At 37.4% G+C, this 16,437-nt stretch overlaps 1 protein-coding gene across 9 annotated transcripts in view; it reads right to left on the reverse strand.

The window, feature by feature from the left end:
• Positions 1-1,089: 1,089 nt before the first annotated feature.
• Positions 1,090-16,437, reverse strand: part of LOC100498673 (UPF0363 protein CG9853 homolog) — a 203,114-nt gene continuing 187,766 nt past the window's right edge. For 8 of the 9 annotated variants that reach the window (XM_031921446.1, XM_032601395.1, XM_032601397.1 and 5 more), the window contains 2 exons: positions 1,877-2,017; positions 1,090-1,811 (listed from right to left, as the gene is read on the reverse strand). In XM_031921446.1, the coding sequence (XP_031777306.1) occupies positions 1,559-1,811; positions 1,877-2,017 (394 nt within the window). In that variant the 3' untranslated portion in view covers positions 1,090-1,558. 9 annotated transcript variants of the gene reach the window in all.

Consider the following 16,437-nt stretch of genomic DNA (forward strand, 5'->3'; position numbering starts at 1 on the left):
CCCTTATAGACGTGAGTTGCAATGGCTTATCAACGCCGGGCGTAGAAAGTACTTCATAACCTGCTTCTTGAGAGAAATCTTTAACACATCAGTGCCGACCTACATTCTAGCCTTCTTTGACTTCTACGTCACGCTCAGGCCTGTGACGGGTGAGGTGATCTCCCTGGGCATCCCTGCTTTCAAGACGGAGATGCTGAAGAATTAATTTTAATAAGCGCCTTCGCACTTCAAACAATCAGCTAAAAATACTTCTTGAAACTAGAAAACATAATCTTTACACAATCACATACACTCATTCATTTCACTTCATTCCCTATTGCAAAATCTCACGTGAGATCTTACATGAGATCTCACCTGAGATCTCAACTGAGATCTCATGCCAAAATCTCATCTGTTATTTTGGTCCGGAAGCTGCCGGATCCTCTTATTTATTCAAAAATAAGTTTTTTAATATTGGTAGTCGCCTATAAGGAGGAGCCTCCCCCAAATAAGTTAAAAAAACTAGGTTTCAAAGCATTTTAGACATTTTTTCGATTTTTAAAAATATCGCATCTAAAATCTCACCTGAGATCTCAGGTGAGATCTTATGTAAGATCTCGCGTGATATTTTGCAATATATATATATATATATATATATATATATATATATATATATATATATATATATAATATATATATATATATATATATATATATATATATATATATATATATATATATATATATATATATATATATATATATTGCAAAATATCACAAATATATATATATATATATATACACTGTGCTCCGTGGCTTTCAGTGTGTGCACGTTATGCGGAAAAAATAAAAAATTTGAGGGAAAACAAATTCTTGAATTTTGAATGTCCCGCCTTTTAGGCTCAAATAGTGGCCTTTCATCCGAAAGTGGAATAAAATACTATAAGTAATAAGAGACGAAAGTAGATTTTCCCTTAGGTGATCACTGTAAATCGAATAAACGAACCCTCGCGAAAAATCTACTTGCTTGGGCAGTAAACCCACCTGCGGGAAAAATCTGCTACTTTCGCCCCTTGTTGCATAATGTACTATTTTATATCTGATACTTGCTGACATTTTATCTAAAATTTATCTCAATATATTTCTGTATTATTTAAATAAAAAAATATGAAAAGTATTTATAAAACATTGTATGCTTCTGCATCTCTTTTTCGAGGTCAACTCCGTCTTTCGCATAATTCACAATCCTTGCAGTCCCTAACCAGTGTTTTAGCAGTTAACATATTTTTGACAGGCAGATTGGTCCTGACCAGTGCATAGTCTACTGAGCAGTTTCACTACTTTAAATTCTACCAGGAAGATAAATTTATTTTAAGCAGGAGCTTCAAAAATTACGAAATACATGCATAAAAAAGACATTTTTTTCTGATGTGCTACTCTTTTTTAGGAGCGAAGATATGGTTTTATCTATGATTGCAGATTCATCAGCACCTTTTTGTACTTGTTTTTGAGCTATTCTTTTTTTAATAAATTCGTCAACACATAGACAATTGTATTATTCAAATTTTATATCATTTTGTCAATCGACTTCTGCTGATATAATTGATTTTGTATTTATACGTTGTTGATCATCACTATTTTCTTCTTCATTAATATCATTGAAAAATGACTGTAAAAATGAACTAAATAATCCTCTTCTACTATAAATTTGAGATGGTTGGACATCGAAAAATATCTGTCCTATCTTTTCAAGATACTGCAGAAAACACGGATCTCTAGATAAACTCGTAAAGTACTGATCACAGAGTATGGTAAACATAGAAATTTTCCCACTGAAAAAAATATTTGTTTCAGTTTTGAAATTATTTATAAAATGTGTTGCATAAGACATACTCACAACTGTATTGTTTTTAACAGAAAAAAGGAAAAATTTAATAAAGGCAGAATGAATGGTGGTTGTTTTGCTATTTTCGGATGTTGGTTGATAAAAGAAGTAAAAGCTTCTTCTGCTGCTTCCGCATTCTGCAAGCAAAGATATCTAAAACCAATAAAATTACATTATGTTAGATATTTATTCAACTCCATCTGTAATAACTTTTTAAATCGTTGAAATAATTTTTTTAACTTAGTTATAAAATAGGCCTTTCTTTATATAGATTTAGAATAGATTTCTTCTATAGATTTAGAAAACAGAATTTAGTTCAAGTGTGGAAAAAATTTTGTTTTCTCCGCTAAGGCGGGGTCTCGGAATAATACTTATACTACATTGTGCAACTGGGGAATTGGGGGGTCGGTTTTTTTTAGTGAGAATAGTGTCCAAGCACAAAAGCATTATCTTAGTCTAAAATCCACCGCTAAATAAATTTGAAGTATGTTTTCACAAAGATTAGAAAATCTAGATAATCATAAATCAGTAATTACAAAAACAGCTATTAATTTCAATAATGTTTGATAAAGTTTTTAGTTTTAACGGTTGGGCATAAGTTAAAATAGGATAGGGCCAGGTAGAAGTTTCAAGTAATACATAAAAAGGCACATTTGACCATTATGACAGACACACCTTATATAAATTCATTTTTGCTTAGCTTAGAATCAGTTTCAGAGTTGTGATTGAGACAGAATTTACAAAAGCAAAATAAGTTTTTTAAAAATCAGACATACCGAAAAAAAATTAAAAGTAGTTAGTAATTTAATTCCAAAAATCAGTTAGGATATAGTTGAATGCGTGCTAAATTTCAGCTTAACATATGGATCTGTTCAAGAGTTCTTATGAGAAAAACATTTTAGAAAAAACGTGTTTGTTAAGAATCAAACATTAACAAAATTTTTAAAAAATCGCTATTTTGCCTCCAAACTTTTATTAGTTTTAAGTTAGAACGTAGTTGAATTGCATTTAAAATTGTAATTTATCATATCAAATAAATAAATAAATAAATATATATATATATATATATATATATATATATATATATATATATATATATATATATAAGTAGTATATGGGCTAGTATGGAGAGACTGGGCATGGTCTAGAGTGACGTCACCAGTCCCGTGGCTGGCGCCAGTTGTTTAAGTAAACAGAAGCCTATGATTATATCAACAGTAACTGATAAGGTTAATAAACATGATTTACGACCGCTACTGTCATAAACAAAAAGTCTGTCATCGATAGGTGACTTTTATTTGTTTATTTATAAATAATTATAAATAATTGTTAAAGAAAGGCTATATCACGCATACGATGCCAGCCCTCCTCCTTTTACCCCAAGCAGACCCGAGCGCGACTGTCTCTCTCTCTCTCTCTTTTTAGCTGTCTACTCCATACCGGCCCCGAGCTCAAACGCACGTGCGCGACTCTCGCTATACCAGCCCGTAGCCCCCCTCTCCTTTTACACTATAGTAGCCCCGAGCTCTGACGCGGTGGCTCCCGCTGCTGCTATACCAGACCCGCTTCTCTCTCTCTCTCTCTCTCTCTCTCTCTCTCTCTCTCTCTCTCTCTCTCTTTTCTCTCTCTCTCTCTCTCTTTTCTCTCTCTACGCCATACTCGCGCGCGTCCTCCAAAGCCGCCGTCTACCTGTCTCTCGCGTATACCTGCTGTTTGGCTTTTATTGCCCTAGCGCCGACTCTGATCCTTTCTACGCTATAAAGAGAGAGATTGTTCCACATATATAATTTATATGGTGGCCCTGAAAAGAGCCGATTGTTTTTTGAAATATATATTATTGTAATTAGTGTTTCAGCTTGCTGTAGCCGTCTTTTTTGGGGCACGAAAAGGTGTTTGTGGAAAAGGATTTTTGATTCTGTGACCAGGAGGAGGAGGAGGAGAATTTTTTAGATAGATTATTATAACAGCTTTTCTCTGGATACGAGAAAGTGTTGGTTGAGAATGACGACTGATTGTTCTGCTTTCTTGGCTCCTTGCTTCTCATGAGAGGCTGTCTCTCCTCCCACGTAGAACCTTTTTTCCACTCTTTGCGCTGCTCCTGTCCCACGGTCGAGTTGCTGCTTTGCCGGTCGCTTGACGAATGATTCGCATCGAAATAAACGCGTGCATATATAACTCTACCACTCGGTGCCGCAAAGCTTACTCTAAATTTCGGCTTTGGGGATCGTTAATGGGAGTGTGGGTTTTGCACGCATAAAAAGAGAAATTCTGGCACAATATTTATTTACTAAAAAACGCGTACGAGTCGAATAATAAAATGACTCACCTTACAAGGTAATGAACTAATAAAATGACACACGAGAGCGCGCGCGCGCGCACACACACACACACACTCAGCAGCGAAAGAGAAGGCGCCTCACAGTGGGACGAATCCAAAAAAAATGGACAAAAGTCTTGCTTGAAGTGTGGTTGCACTTAAAATAACTTCAAAAACGGTAAAAATGTTTATTTTTGTATGTATTTTACGAATCCAAGTCCCTCACGGTGATACCGATTCTAATAAAAAAAACGGCTAAGCGAAAAAAAACGTATAAATTTTAACAATTTTTCGTAAACATATGTCACGTCAACCTACTATGACCTAGACTGGCCGCTCAACGCACACCCGGATAACATGTTCAAACAACGAAGTACCTCACCACGGTAATTGGGAATATTCCACGGCAGGCATAACAGAGGCCAACGAACCAACAACGGTCGGCAACACAGAGCACGACAAAACAACCAAACCACTGACACGCGCGGCGGCAGATGAAAGGGCAACGATCCTGAATAAACTAGATAAAACAAGGGGAGACACCCCAGAGCTACCGGACAATAAAGAGGCCATAAATTTCAGACAAACGACCCAAATAAGTGGAAATCGATACGACAATGAGAGAAATTACAATAAAGAAAACCATTACAGATGGCCAGACTAGGGGCCGCGCACTGAGGGACACTGATTAATAAAAGGGGCGCCCACTCATACTGAGACATACACCCTACCTAAATCCTGATTGGCCAGAACCTTCCCTATGCTTATGCATTACCCTCATCCCTATAAATACCAATGGAGAGCAAGGAGGAGTATTCTTTCGTATCCCGGAGTTCTTACTGGTAGGACGAAGCTCTGCCCGACTCGCGACTTAAACTATTTTTCTGTAATCGGACTTAGAGTCAGAGCGTTCGCCAAGTTTTTGGACATAGTCATATTTCTACCTCAGACACGAGTTGTACTCAGACTTGTATCTTGTACCATTTATAATCTAATGAGTTGAATAAACCATTTCTCTCAATTACTTAATCCTTGCGAACGAATTATTACATTTCAAACTCCGCGCTCTTTGAGACGAGCTACAGCGGCAGAACGAGAGCAAGCCACCCTATCGGTAACTACAAGCCAGCTTCGTCAAGGTAAGTCGTTTCTCCTATCAATCTTCTCAAATTCACGTCAGTCTCGCATGCAACGTTATTGTGTCAGTACATAGTTTTTAGATCTAACTAGGCTAATACATGTAGAAATCACTCTGAGTTTCGTTACTCCGTGAGCTATCACTATCGCACAGTCAGCCGAGCTACCGGTCAAGTCGCGCGCTTCTTTACCTTTTCCCTAGACGGTATCGCGTGAGCGGACTGCGCTAAATAAAAGGTCTCATCGACTCGGAATCTGTAATTATTTCTATCGTGCGAGTATTCGCTCTGTGCGGCCACCCGGACGTAACAAAAATTGGGGGCCCCTTCCGGTCTTGGTTTTTACTATTAGAAGCAAGCGCGATTAGATCAACGGAATCTTGGCGTTAGGCGGGCCGAATAAAGTAGACGAAGCATTACGAATGTTAGAACTAAACGCGAAGGCACTAGAACCTGACGTACAGAGGGACGATTGGGACATCAAGAAATACGTAACATACTTTCGCGAACTAAAAGTAAAGTGTTCAACCAAAAAACTGCAGTCATCGGTGATACAAACGCGCGCCACGATATGCGACGCTTTAGAAGCAGAACTCGACAGGGAGGAAATCGAAAAAACAGTCAGTTGCAGCACCTTAGTTAACGTCGTAGGGGATTTCATAGCAGCTCGCGTAAAACCGACGTCACTAATTAAATTCCTGGCGGGCGACGACGAGGAAGACTTAACGTATATACCGCAATTAATTCTCAGAGCAGAAATGACGGAGGATTACACCGGCACACAAAATAAAAAAAGTTGTCTGCGCGAGAAATCAGACCTATCTATCTTTATGTTTTTTCGGGCGCTGAATCCGAATCCGGGGTCAGTTTTAACCGATCACGTCAGGTTCAAGGTCAGTTTGAGGTCAAATTGGGAAGTATCGGTTAAAAAAATTAAAATGCCATATATATTTATGTTTATTTGGTCGCTGAATCCAAATCCGGAATCAGTTTGGCCCCATCTCGTCAGGGTCAAGGTCAGTTCAAGGTCAAACTGAGAAGAAATGGTTAAAAGAAATAAAAATGCCATTCATTTATGTTTTTTTTTGTCGCTGAATCTGAATCTGGGGTCAGTTTGGCCCCATCATGTCAGGGTCAAGGTCAGTTCAAGGTCAAACTGAGAAGAAACAGTTTAAACCGATTAAAATGTCATATCAAAACTTGGTATTGAAGTAGCCAATCAAAATGTAAACTGGGTGCCACAAAAAGTTTGCAGTAGATGTTATACGATGGTAACACGCTGGGAAAGAGATAAAACAGAAAGAAACTTGAAATTTACAAAACCAATGATATGGTCTTCTCCAACGTGTCAAAATGACTGCTATTTTTGTATGACTAATACCAAAGGTTTTAACACGGCTACTAAATCTAAAATTGTATACGCAGACGTTTCTTCAGTAGTGAAACCTGTGAGAATAGAAGTCAGGGATAAAACTGTTAGTATCGAACCCATGGATGTGGACCGCTCAGGCGAAGTAGAAGAAATGCAAGTTGATGAGTCCTGTGACGAAGAAGGTTCTGAGGTTGAAGAAGAATCTGACGAAGAATCCTCAAACGAAGAATACCTGCCAGCTAGTACAAGAAAAGCTCCAGAAACCTTTAACCAAGAAGAGTTAAGTGATCTTATTCGAAATTTACGATTACCTAAAGATGGAGGAGAATATCTAGCGTCAGCTCTTAAAACGAAAAATCTGTTAGCAAAAGAAACAACGGCCTCTTTTTATCGAGATAGAGAAAAAGAATTTAGGAATTTTTGTACGAACGATGAAGAGAATTCGTTAGTATATTGTATAGATGTTAAAGGTTTAGTCGATGCAATAAAACCGAATACGTATAAAGACGAGGAATGGAGACTTTTTATTGATTCGTCAAAACGAAGTCTGAAAGCTGTTCTGCTTCATAACGGAAACAGGTTTGCATCCATTCCCATAGCTCACTCGACTAAGCCTTATGAAAATTTAGAAATTGTATTGGAAAAAATAAAGTACTTGGAACATTAATGGAAAATTTGTGGTGATCTTAAAATTGCAACCATGATCTTAGGACAACAATCAGGTTTTACTAAAAATCCCTGCTTCTTGTGTTTATGGGATAGTAGAGACAGGGTAAATCACTACGTTAAGAAAGTATGGCCAACTAGAACACATTTTGAACCAGGATCGAGGAACATTATACGTACGCCATTGATTGACCCATCAAACTATCTGCTACCACCACTTCATATCAAACTTGGCCTCATGAAGCAGTTCGTCAAAGCTCTGGATAAAGATGGCGATTGTTTCCAGTATTTGGGAGAAAAGTTTCCCGCAATAAGTGAAGCTAAATTAAAAGAAGGTATTGTTGATGGTCCTCAAATTCGTACTCTATTTGAAGACGAAACATTTATCACAAAAATAAACGACACAGAAAAAGCTGCATGGCAAAGTTTTAAAACTGTTCGTGAGAACTTTTTAGGAAATAAAAAGAGTGAGAACTATCAGGAACTAGTTGAACAAATGTTTGGGTTGCTTGATGAGTTATAAAATGCATTTCTTACATTCCCATCTTGATTACTTCCCTCTTAATCTAGGAGATGTCAGTGAACAACAGGGAGAACGATTTCATCAAGATATAAGTGTAATGGTGAATCGATACCAAGGAAGATGGAATGTCAACATGATGGCAGATTTTTGCTGGACACTGAAGAGAGACATTAAAACAAATAACAAAAAGAGAAAAAGAAATCCATTGCATAGGTCATTTGAAGTAAAAAGAGTTCGTTACAAGAGAAAAAAAGAGTAAAGAAAGACATCGAGAGTTACTAAGCTAGTGGAAAAAAAGCAAAATAAGAAAAAAATATAAACGAAAGCAACTTTTCTCTGTACACAAGGAAGATATTATGGGATTAAATAAGATTTTTTACAATTTTTCGGTATCTTTTTCAATTTTTGGAAAGTTTTGATATGACATTTTAATCGGTTTAAACTGTTTCTTCTCAGTTTGACCTTGAACTGACCTTGACCCTGACGTGATGGGGCCAAACTTATTCCGGATTTGGATTCAGCGACCAAAAGAACATGAATATATAGCATTTTAATTTTTTTAACCGTTACTTCCCAATTTGACCTCGAACTGACCTTGAACCTGACGTGATCGGGTAAAACTGACCCCGGATTCGGATTCAGCGACCGAAAAAACATAAATGTAATTTGACCTCCAACTGACCTTGACCCTGACGTGATGGGGCCTAACTGACCTTATATTCGAATTCAGCGACCCGAAAAACATAAAGATAGATAGGTCTGATTTCTCGTGCAGACAACTTTTTTTATTTTGTGTGCCGGTGTTATCAAACATTAGGCCTTCCAAGCAATACTATGTCCTTGTACGAGAATTTAAACAAAACGGGGCATTCATCGAATAAAAAAATTAATGCGGACGCAGTTGAAGTCAAAAAATTTCAGTTTTCGACACCGCGAATAAACACCTTCAGACCGAGAGAAAACTTACTACAATCGAGCGCAGACGCATATAACAATGCGTCGGTAAGCGTCTTGCATAGTAAAGCGGCAGAAAAAGTGATGCGAGATTTACCGAGGTTTGACGGAAAAAACATACCTGTGCACGTATTCGTGTTGCGCTTACAACAAGCCGCGAACGCGCTCACTGCGGAAGGAGAACTCGAACTTGCAAAAGTAATTTACTCGAAATTAGACGGCGATGCATACAACTCAACAATCAATAAAACATTTAGATCAGTAAGAGAAATTAGTAAACACCTCGAATCAACATTCGGTTCGGGAACATCAACGGACGAACTACTCGGAGAACTCGCGAAAATAAGGCAAAAAAAGTGAGAAAAAGTCGTTACTTATTCTAATAGAATCCGAATTTTGGACGTAAACATCAAGGCGGCAGCGAATATGGAAAGAAAAGCGACGCCAAGTTTTAACGCGGAACTTAGTCGAAAATTAATATATTATTTCAAGAAAGGACTAGATTGGACAATAAGCACGCGGCTTAGCGAATTTAATGGCGTAAACGAAGCAATTATCCATGCAATAGAAAATAGAGCGTGATTTGGCATGCTATCAAGAAAATCAGGATAAAAAAAATAATACGGCTCAAATTTGCTTAGTAAACCCTCAAGCTATAGAACAATTCTAGAACAAAATCGAAGTAAAAAATTAAATGAACTCGAGAAGACGGGGAGAGAAAATTCAACAGAAAAAGAAAGTGCGCGTAAAAACTGGAAGCAATCCTGAGAGACGCGGAACGGGTCATAAAAAAAGAAGTGCAGGTAGAGGAGATTATTTTTAATATGCACACTAAAGCAATGAGCGTAATCCTAAGCCTCAACAGCCTAACCGGTTACAGCTCGGAAGGTACAATGATAGCACTAGAAAAGATATTGGACGCAATTAGGCTGGGCACCTGGCGAGAGGCGAAATTTCACGGTATTTTAGAAAAGGGGCACAAGCAACTGTCAAAAATGCGGAGGGACCTGCAGAACGAACGGGTAGAAGCATGCGTATACTGTCAACCCGTCTCGACCATAAATAACGACAGGATAAAGAAGGTGTCCGAGCAAATACGCTTGGAGCATATTTCCGAAGGAGAAAGAACCAGGGTACGGAGGTTAGTGGAAGAATTCCACGACATATTTCATATAGAAGGGAAAAAACTGTCAAAAACACCGATACTTAAATTAACAATACCTAGAGTCGACGAGGTACCGGCATCGACTAAGCCTTATCGACGCTCACCCGAGGAGAGAGAAGAACAGGAAAGACAAATAGCCGAACTATTCAAGGACGGCATTATCGAAAAATCCACGTTATCTTTTTGCAGCCCGTGCTTTCTAGTTCCAAAAAAGCCTGACTCCAAAGGCGTTGTTAAATTCAGACTAGTTATCGATTACAGTAAAGTCAATGCTAAGACACTGAATAATCAATACCCGATGCAAAATATACTTGACATGCTCGATCAACTCGGGGGAGCCAAATATTTTTCGGTTTTCGATTTAAAGTCGGGTTATCACCAAATAGAAATAGCAGAAGAGTACATGCATAAAACGGCATTGGCTACGCAGAGCGGACTATACCATTTTACGCGCGGCAGTCTACGCACAATGCCGGCGACATTTTCGCGCGAGTAGTAGGGGCTGCGCGGCTACTGGGCCAAGCGGGTTCTGGGCCACCAAATACCGACGCATGGTAACTCATATTAGTAGATCACTGCTTTACCGACAGAGCATTGTCGGACGACCGTGATGTCAATGGTGGCGCCCCACCGACGCATGGTAACTCATATTAGTAGGTCCCTGTTTTACCGACAGAGCATTGTATATCTACCATGCTGCCAGCGGTGGCGCCCTCCATAAACCAGTGTTGTCGACGGTAGCGCCCCCGTTACCCCCCCCCCCCTCCACAGCTCAGAGTGAGCATCGGTAATTTACTTTATCGACCTGGGATGCGATGGATAATTTGGAATAGGATTTGTAGGATTAAAGGTCAAGATTAATAAATAAATACATCAAAATATTCATTTTTATTTTACTTTATTCAAAAAAAGATAGGTACATAAAACATTATTTGTAAAGACATGTATATTATAAAATCTTTCAGAACTTCTTATAACCTTGATGTTCTGGCATGGATTTCGTATTAGTGGAATATTTCTCAAAAGTATTTTTTAACCGTTCAAATTTATTAACAGGAGTAGAACAAGGTTCTCCACGATACGTATTACATTGTTTATCATCTTGCACTCTACTAACGCTTTTATCCTCCTTGAGAGGTATGTACGGAATGCTATTTCGTTTCATTTTTTATATCTATCCTGACTGATGATTTAAGATAATAATGATTCGAATGTTTGTTCCTGCAAGCTTTATATAGTTTCAAACAAGTTTCTTAATATCACCACTTATAGGATTATACTTGACAATGCGATCATGTAGAATTAGACAATACGCTGTAGTGTCCACGGGTATATTACGCTTACATTCAAATTCAAGACGTACGTCTACAGCTGCCTGTTTGAGCCACTCGTTTTGTTTTGAGCAGTCGATAACTAGGAGTGGAGCATTTGTAATGAATTCTTCTTTGCTTAAAAGGGGATCTATTACAATTCTATCAGAATAATACGCATTCTGAAAATTAGCATACATATCGTAATTTATGACAAACTGATTGTTTAAAATATCAAGATTCAGATTTCCATACGGATAGCTCTGAGAGTTGAGGAAAAGTTTGACATTACTAATATTACAATGATCAAAATGACTAGCATTTTGTCTTCGTACACCTTTCCTCCCTGTTTGAAAACCGAGAATGATAAAACGTGGTTTTTCCAGCTGATTCGATGTTTTTACAATCCATACATGTTGCGTGGTTGTTGGAAGCACTGAATACTCATACAATTCCCATGAACGAAAACTCATCGAAATCGGTATATCTTATTGAATATAGTTAAATAGTTGTATTTTTCGTCGGTCTGAGAGCATGAGGTAGGGCATAAGCCACTCTATACGATTGATCTCGATTTTGAATTCTTCATATATCGGTCTCCCATCCACCATTAAAGCCTCTTGCAAAACAGCATTCAAATCATTTCTCGGTCTTGTGAGAATAAGTTCATGCTTAACGTTTACAACGATTTTGCGATAATCTTCAGCGAAACCAAAAATCATTGATAGAGGAACTGTCACATCAAAGTTTCTATTATTATCAGCTATATTTCCCACGTCAGTAATAGGTGTCCAGCCAGAATTTTCAAGATACTTTAGTTGACTAGGTGAGAAAGATGTGTAACCTTTCATCAGGGTTGTAGCAGCAACGTTCTTACATCGATCAATCTCTATGGCATTCATCTCATATCGAATTTCTTCAAAGAGATGACTAATAGCATTGTTCACAAAAAGGGTGTGTTGTACTGCTTGTCCATCCTGTCTAGTAATCTTTCCACAAATATGTAGAGAACTTTTTGATGGTAGAACACACAAATCTTGATGTTGTATAGCTATCCGAATTTCATCACTATTATTGAATGCAAGTGAGGTATAGGGTTGATGTGCATGAACCTCATAATGCGAGACAGATTCATCAAAGATGACGGGGGATTGTACGTTAAGAACTGATTCCATTTTTCTGAGGCACACAGCAACAACAAATAAACGTACAAGTTATTTTTTCAGTATTTTTCTCGCTTGAGGTCCCGTTCTTCCTCCACCACGCACTTTGAGACTGAGACTTTGTAGAAACTGACTGTTCTGACGTGTTAATTGTTTGATCACTCGTTGCTGACTGACTGTCTGACGACATACTGAGCTATTAATATAGCTTTTGTCAGCATTAAAAACAATACCCATTTCAATGGCTTTTTAAATGTAGACGAATTGTAATAATTTCACCTCGGAGATTAACCAAATCACCATCTTGATATACTATGCGTAGTTGTAGGTGATCGATCACTTTCACAGATATTGGCAAGTAAATTATTTGTTTAGGCACTTCGATTATCTTGTAGCCTGGCGGAACTGCTGGGAAAAATTCATGTATTGTATGAACTTTCTGCTGATTTATGTATGCTCCTGTCGTAATGTTACATTCAACTCGTAAAGCGTTCACTTTAGACGACCAATCGAGTCAGTCGGTCGGAAATCTATTTCATGACTACACATAATAATACTTCGTAACGTATTATTATTTGGTTTGATACTAACTTTTATACCTCGAGTATCGAGGATACCTTGTAGAGTTCGATCAATATCCTCAATCTCATAACTGCCAGTAGGTAGTTCAATTATTTCTTGACCAACATAAAATTTATTACAGTTTTCATCGACGTTCGGTATAGAATTAAAAGTTAGCAGCTCAACAAGTCCAAGACTGTATTGCTTATCCGAATCCAGTTCTATTGGAGGAAAATAGTGCGTCTCAAGGATTGAGGAGGTGGCGGAAAGGCTGAGAGTCATTGATTCAACAACCATCTTGAGTAGACTAATTCAAATCATTCATGTAGATTTCTTTTTATATAGACAAAAATTATCTTTACGATTGAGCTGATTGCAGAGAAATTTCAGACAGAGATGACCACAGATGAAAATTGAAAATTCCTGATACCTCTGATAATTGTACTTAACTTGTGATACTTTCCAGTAATTCATAAGATCTCGTGGTGGTTGTAAATCACCAAAACTATCAAAGTATGTAACCTCATTACCAATTTTTCGATAAGCTACCCAATGCGTGCCAGGTCCACTTGCATCATCCAGATTAATGACTGCCAATTCTCTGGCTCGACAACCGTTTGAAGGCAGAGCATTTCTCATAAAAACTCCTCGAAAATTTGGTATATTCATTAGGTTTACATATTTGAGCAGATCGTTGTCGGAAGTGCACGTTTAGGCAATCTTATTTCATCAAAGTTTTTTTTTTCTTCCTTTACACTTTTTGTTCTTCTTCTTCAGAAAGATGCCGAAACCTTTACGATGAGGTTTTAGAAACAGTCCTTTACCGAGTGCCAACATTTCAATTTTTTCATTATGTCTTTTTTGTTCTTCCATTTGTTTCTTAGCAGCACTTGCTTTATTTATTGCTTTAGCGATTCCCGCAGCTCCTCCTGCAAGTCAGCCTACTGCACTGAGACCAGCAAAAAGTGGGATAAGTGCTGGAAGAAAGCCACCTACTTTGCTGGGAACAGGCAATATGCGTGAAACATTAACTTTACTTTTTCCATCAACATTTTTCACATGCTCTCGAGCCATCTTTAGTGTTGACTTTATCATAGAGCAAGAATCGTTGCCAGGAATGATAGGTTTTCCCATTGACTTGATCAAATTTTTCAGTGTAATCTTTTTCTTTGAAATCGTTTTCTTAAGTTTATTAAATCTACGCCTGCCACCTCCTCTTACTCCTCCTCTTCCAACACCCAAACCAAGCTTTGATTTTAACTTCATGGTATTTGCTATAGCAAAAGCTGTCGCTTTTACTTTCAAACCAGCGTCTCTATATTTCACTCTCTGCCACGCCTTCTCTGCTAAAATCTGATCATCTGCGTTTCTCTCCTGAACGTTGAAGGATTTTTTGAGTAGGCAATATCGTGTTCCTTACAAGCAGCGTCTAGAGGATTTATTCCTGAATCACCACGAGCTAAACGTTTAGCAAGTTTAGTACCTGAACCACCGCACTGATAACCAGGCACATGTAGTTCAATGGGTAATTTGTTAATCAATGTATTCACTAAACCTGTACCTTTTTTCTGATGTATGATGCTAGCTCTTAACAAGCTCATGCGAGACTGAATGAGGGTACTATAAATGCTCATATTTATAATATATCGAGTCAGTCGTGATATGAAATTTTAAGAAGCAGGCAGCAAAGTTGCCAGTGGTTAATTTCGATCTTTTGACCCAGCAGCAGCAAAAAAAAAACAACACAATCGTCATGGAAAATTGCTACCTAACAGTATAAGAGCAGTATTTTGTGGTCCGTCTAATTATGGTAAAACGAACGCACTCTTATCTCTAATCATTCATCCTAATGGTTTGAGATTTGAAAATATTTACGTATAATCGAAATCTTTGAATCGGCCTAAATATAAATTATTGGAACAACCTGTTGAGCCTCTAGAGGGTATTAAATACTTATCGTTCGGTGAATTTGATCTCGTCGTATCACCTGATGAAGCTCAACCCAACTCAATTTTTATCTTTGATGATATTGCCTGTGAGAAGCAGGATAATGTCAAAGCTTTTTACTGCATGGGCAGGCATAAAAGCGTGGATTGGTTTTACTTGTGTCAGTCGTATGCGCAAGTACCGAAACATTTAGTGCGTGACAACGTCAACTTGTTGGTAATTTTCGACAAGATGATATGAACTTAAAACATGTTTATAACGATCATGTTAATACAGATATGACATATCAACGCTTCAAAGATATTTGTTCAATGTGTTGGAATAATAGCAATCATAGTTTTCTCGTTATAGACAAAGACCGTGATATCAATGATGGTCGCTACATGATGCTGAATAAATTTAGCATTTGATTGTGAGACTCTAGAGAGTCGAGAGCATATATAAAACTATTAGTATCTGTGTATAATAATTTACAATTATCTTTGTACATTTGCCATATATAATTATAATGAAAAGCATAAATCAGTGTCTTGGAGAGATCTAAAACTACAAGCCCAACATAGATTGGCTTATTCATAAATATATCAGTCTTATTTAACTGTATTGCAACTAGATTCTCATTAAATATGGAACTACTGTGAAAGTTTGGCTTCGAAATTTGAGCTTCGACACCATATCTTCCATCGTATTTACTCATTAGTTTGACTGTAACTCGTTTTCTAATATTTTCCATGGTCTTGCCAAATACAGCATTATTCATTAGTTTGAAAAAGTTTTTTTCAAATGCATTTTTTGCTACTGCCCTCATACTAGTATTCAAATCAATATATGATTTGAGCCAGAGAGACTGCTTAAATTTTAGAATTTTATGTATTTTAACGAGTCGAAGACCGTTTGAAAGAGCTTGTTGCAGAGCAATATAATGAATAACGTAATTTCTTTTAAGTTGAAGTGTAGCTAAAAGTTTTTCCTGCTTAGATCCCGGAGGTTTTGCATGTTCTGGACAATTTTCAAGCCACTGAAATTCATCATACGAAAGACACTGTGAAAGCCCAAATCCGTATAAATTATTTGCATCTAAATAAATCAAGTATTCATTTGCTTTATCTTTATCATACTTTTCAAGCATGTACTTATGATTAGCTGCTGCATACCGATTAGAGCACTGACCACCTCGAATTCCTCGTTCTATAAAAAGTACCATCTCAATGTCTGTTAGAAGTTTTAATTGTACACTTATATGTTTGAGCATAGCGTCCCAGGAAAAGCCTGGAGTAGTCTAATAATGAGCAGGATCTAGATTATAAACATTCATGCTCTGATCTCGAAAATTTTCGAAAACGTCTGCTAACAGCAAAACATCAGTCTTCATATAAAGATCTGAGTACTCGCCAAGTGTTTGTATATTAAATGTACTCCATACATTTTGTGCATGCTCATAATCTCGATCAGATATAGA

The sequence above is a fragment of the Nasonia vitripennis genome (assembly GCF_009193385.2).
Source record: "Nasonia vitripennis strain AsymCx chromosome 1 unlocalized genomic scaffold, Nvit_psr_1.1 chr1_random0011, whole genome shotgun sequence".
In the NCBI taxonomy this organism is placed as follows: Eukaryota; Metazoa; Arthropoda; class Insecta; order Hymenoptera; family Pteromalidae; genus Nasonia; species Nasonia vitripennis.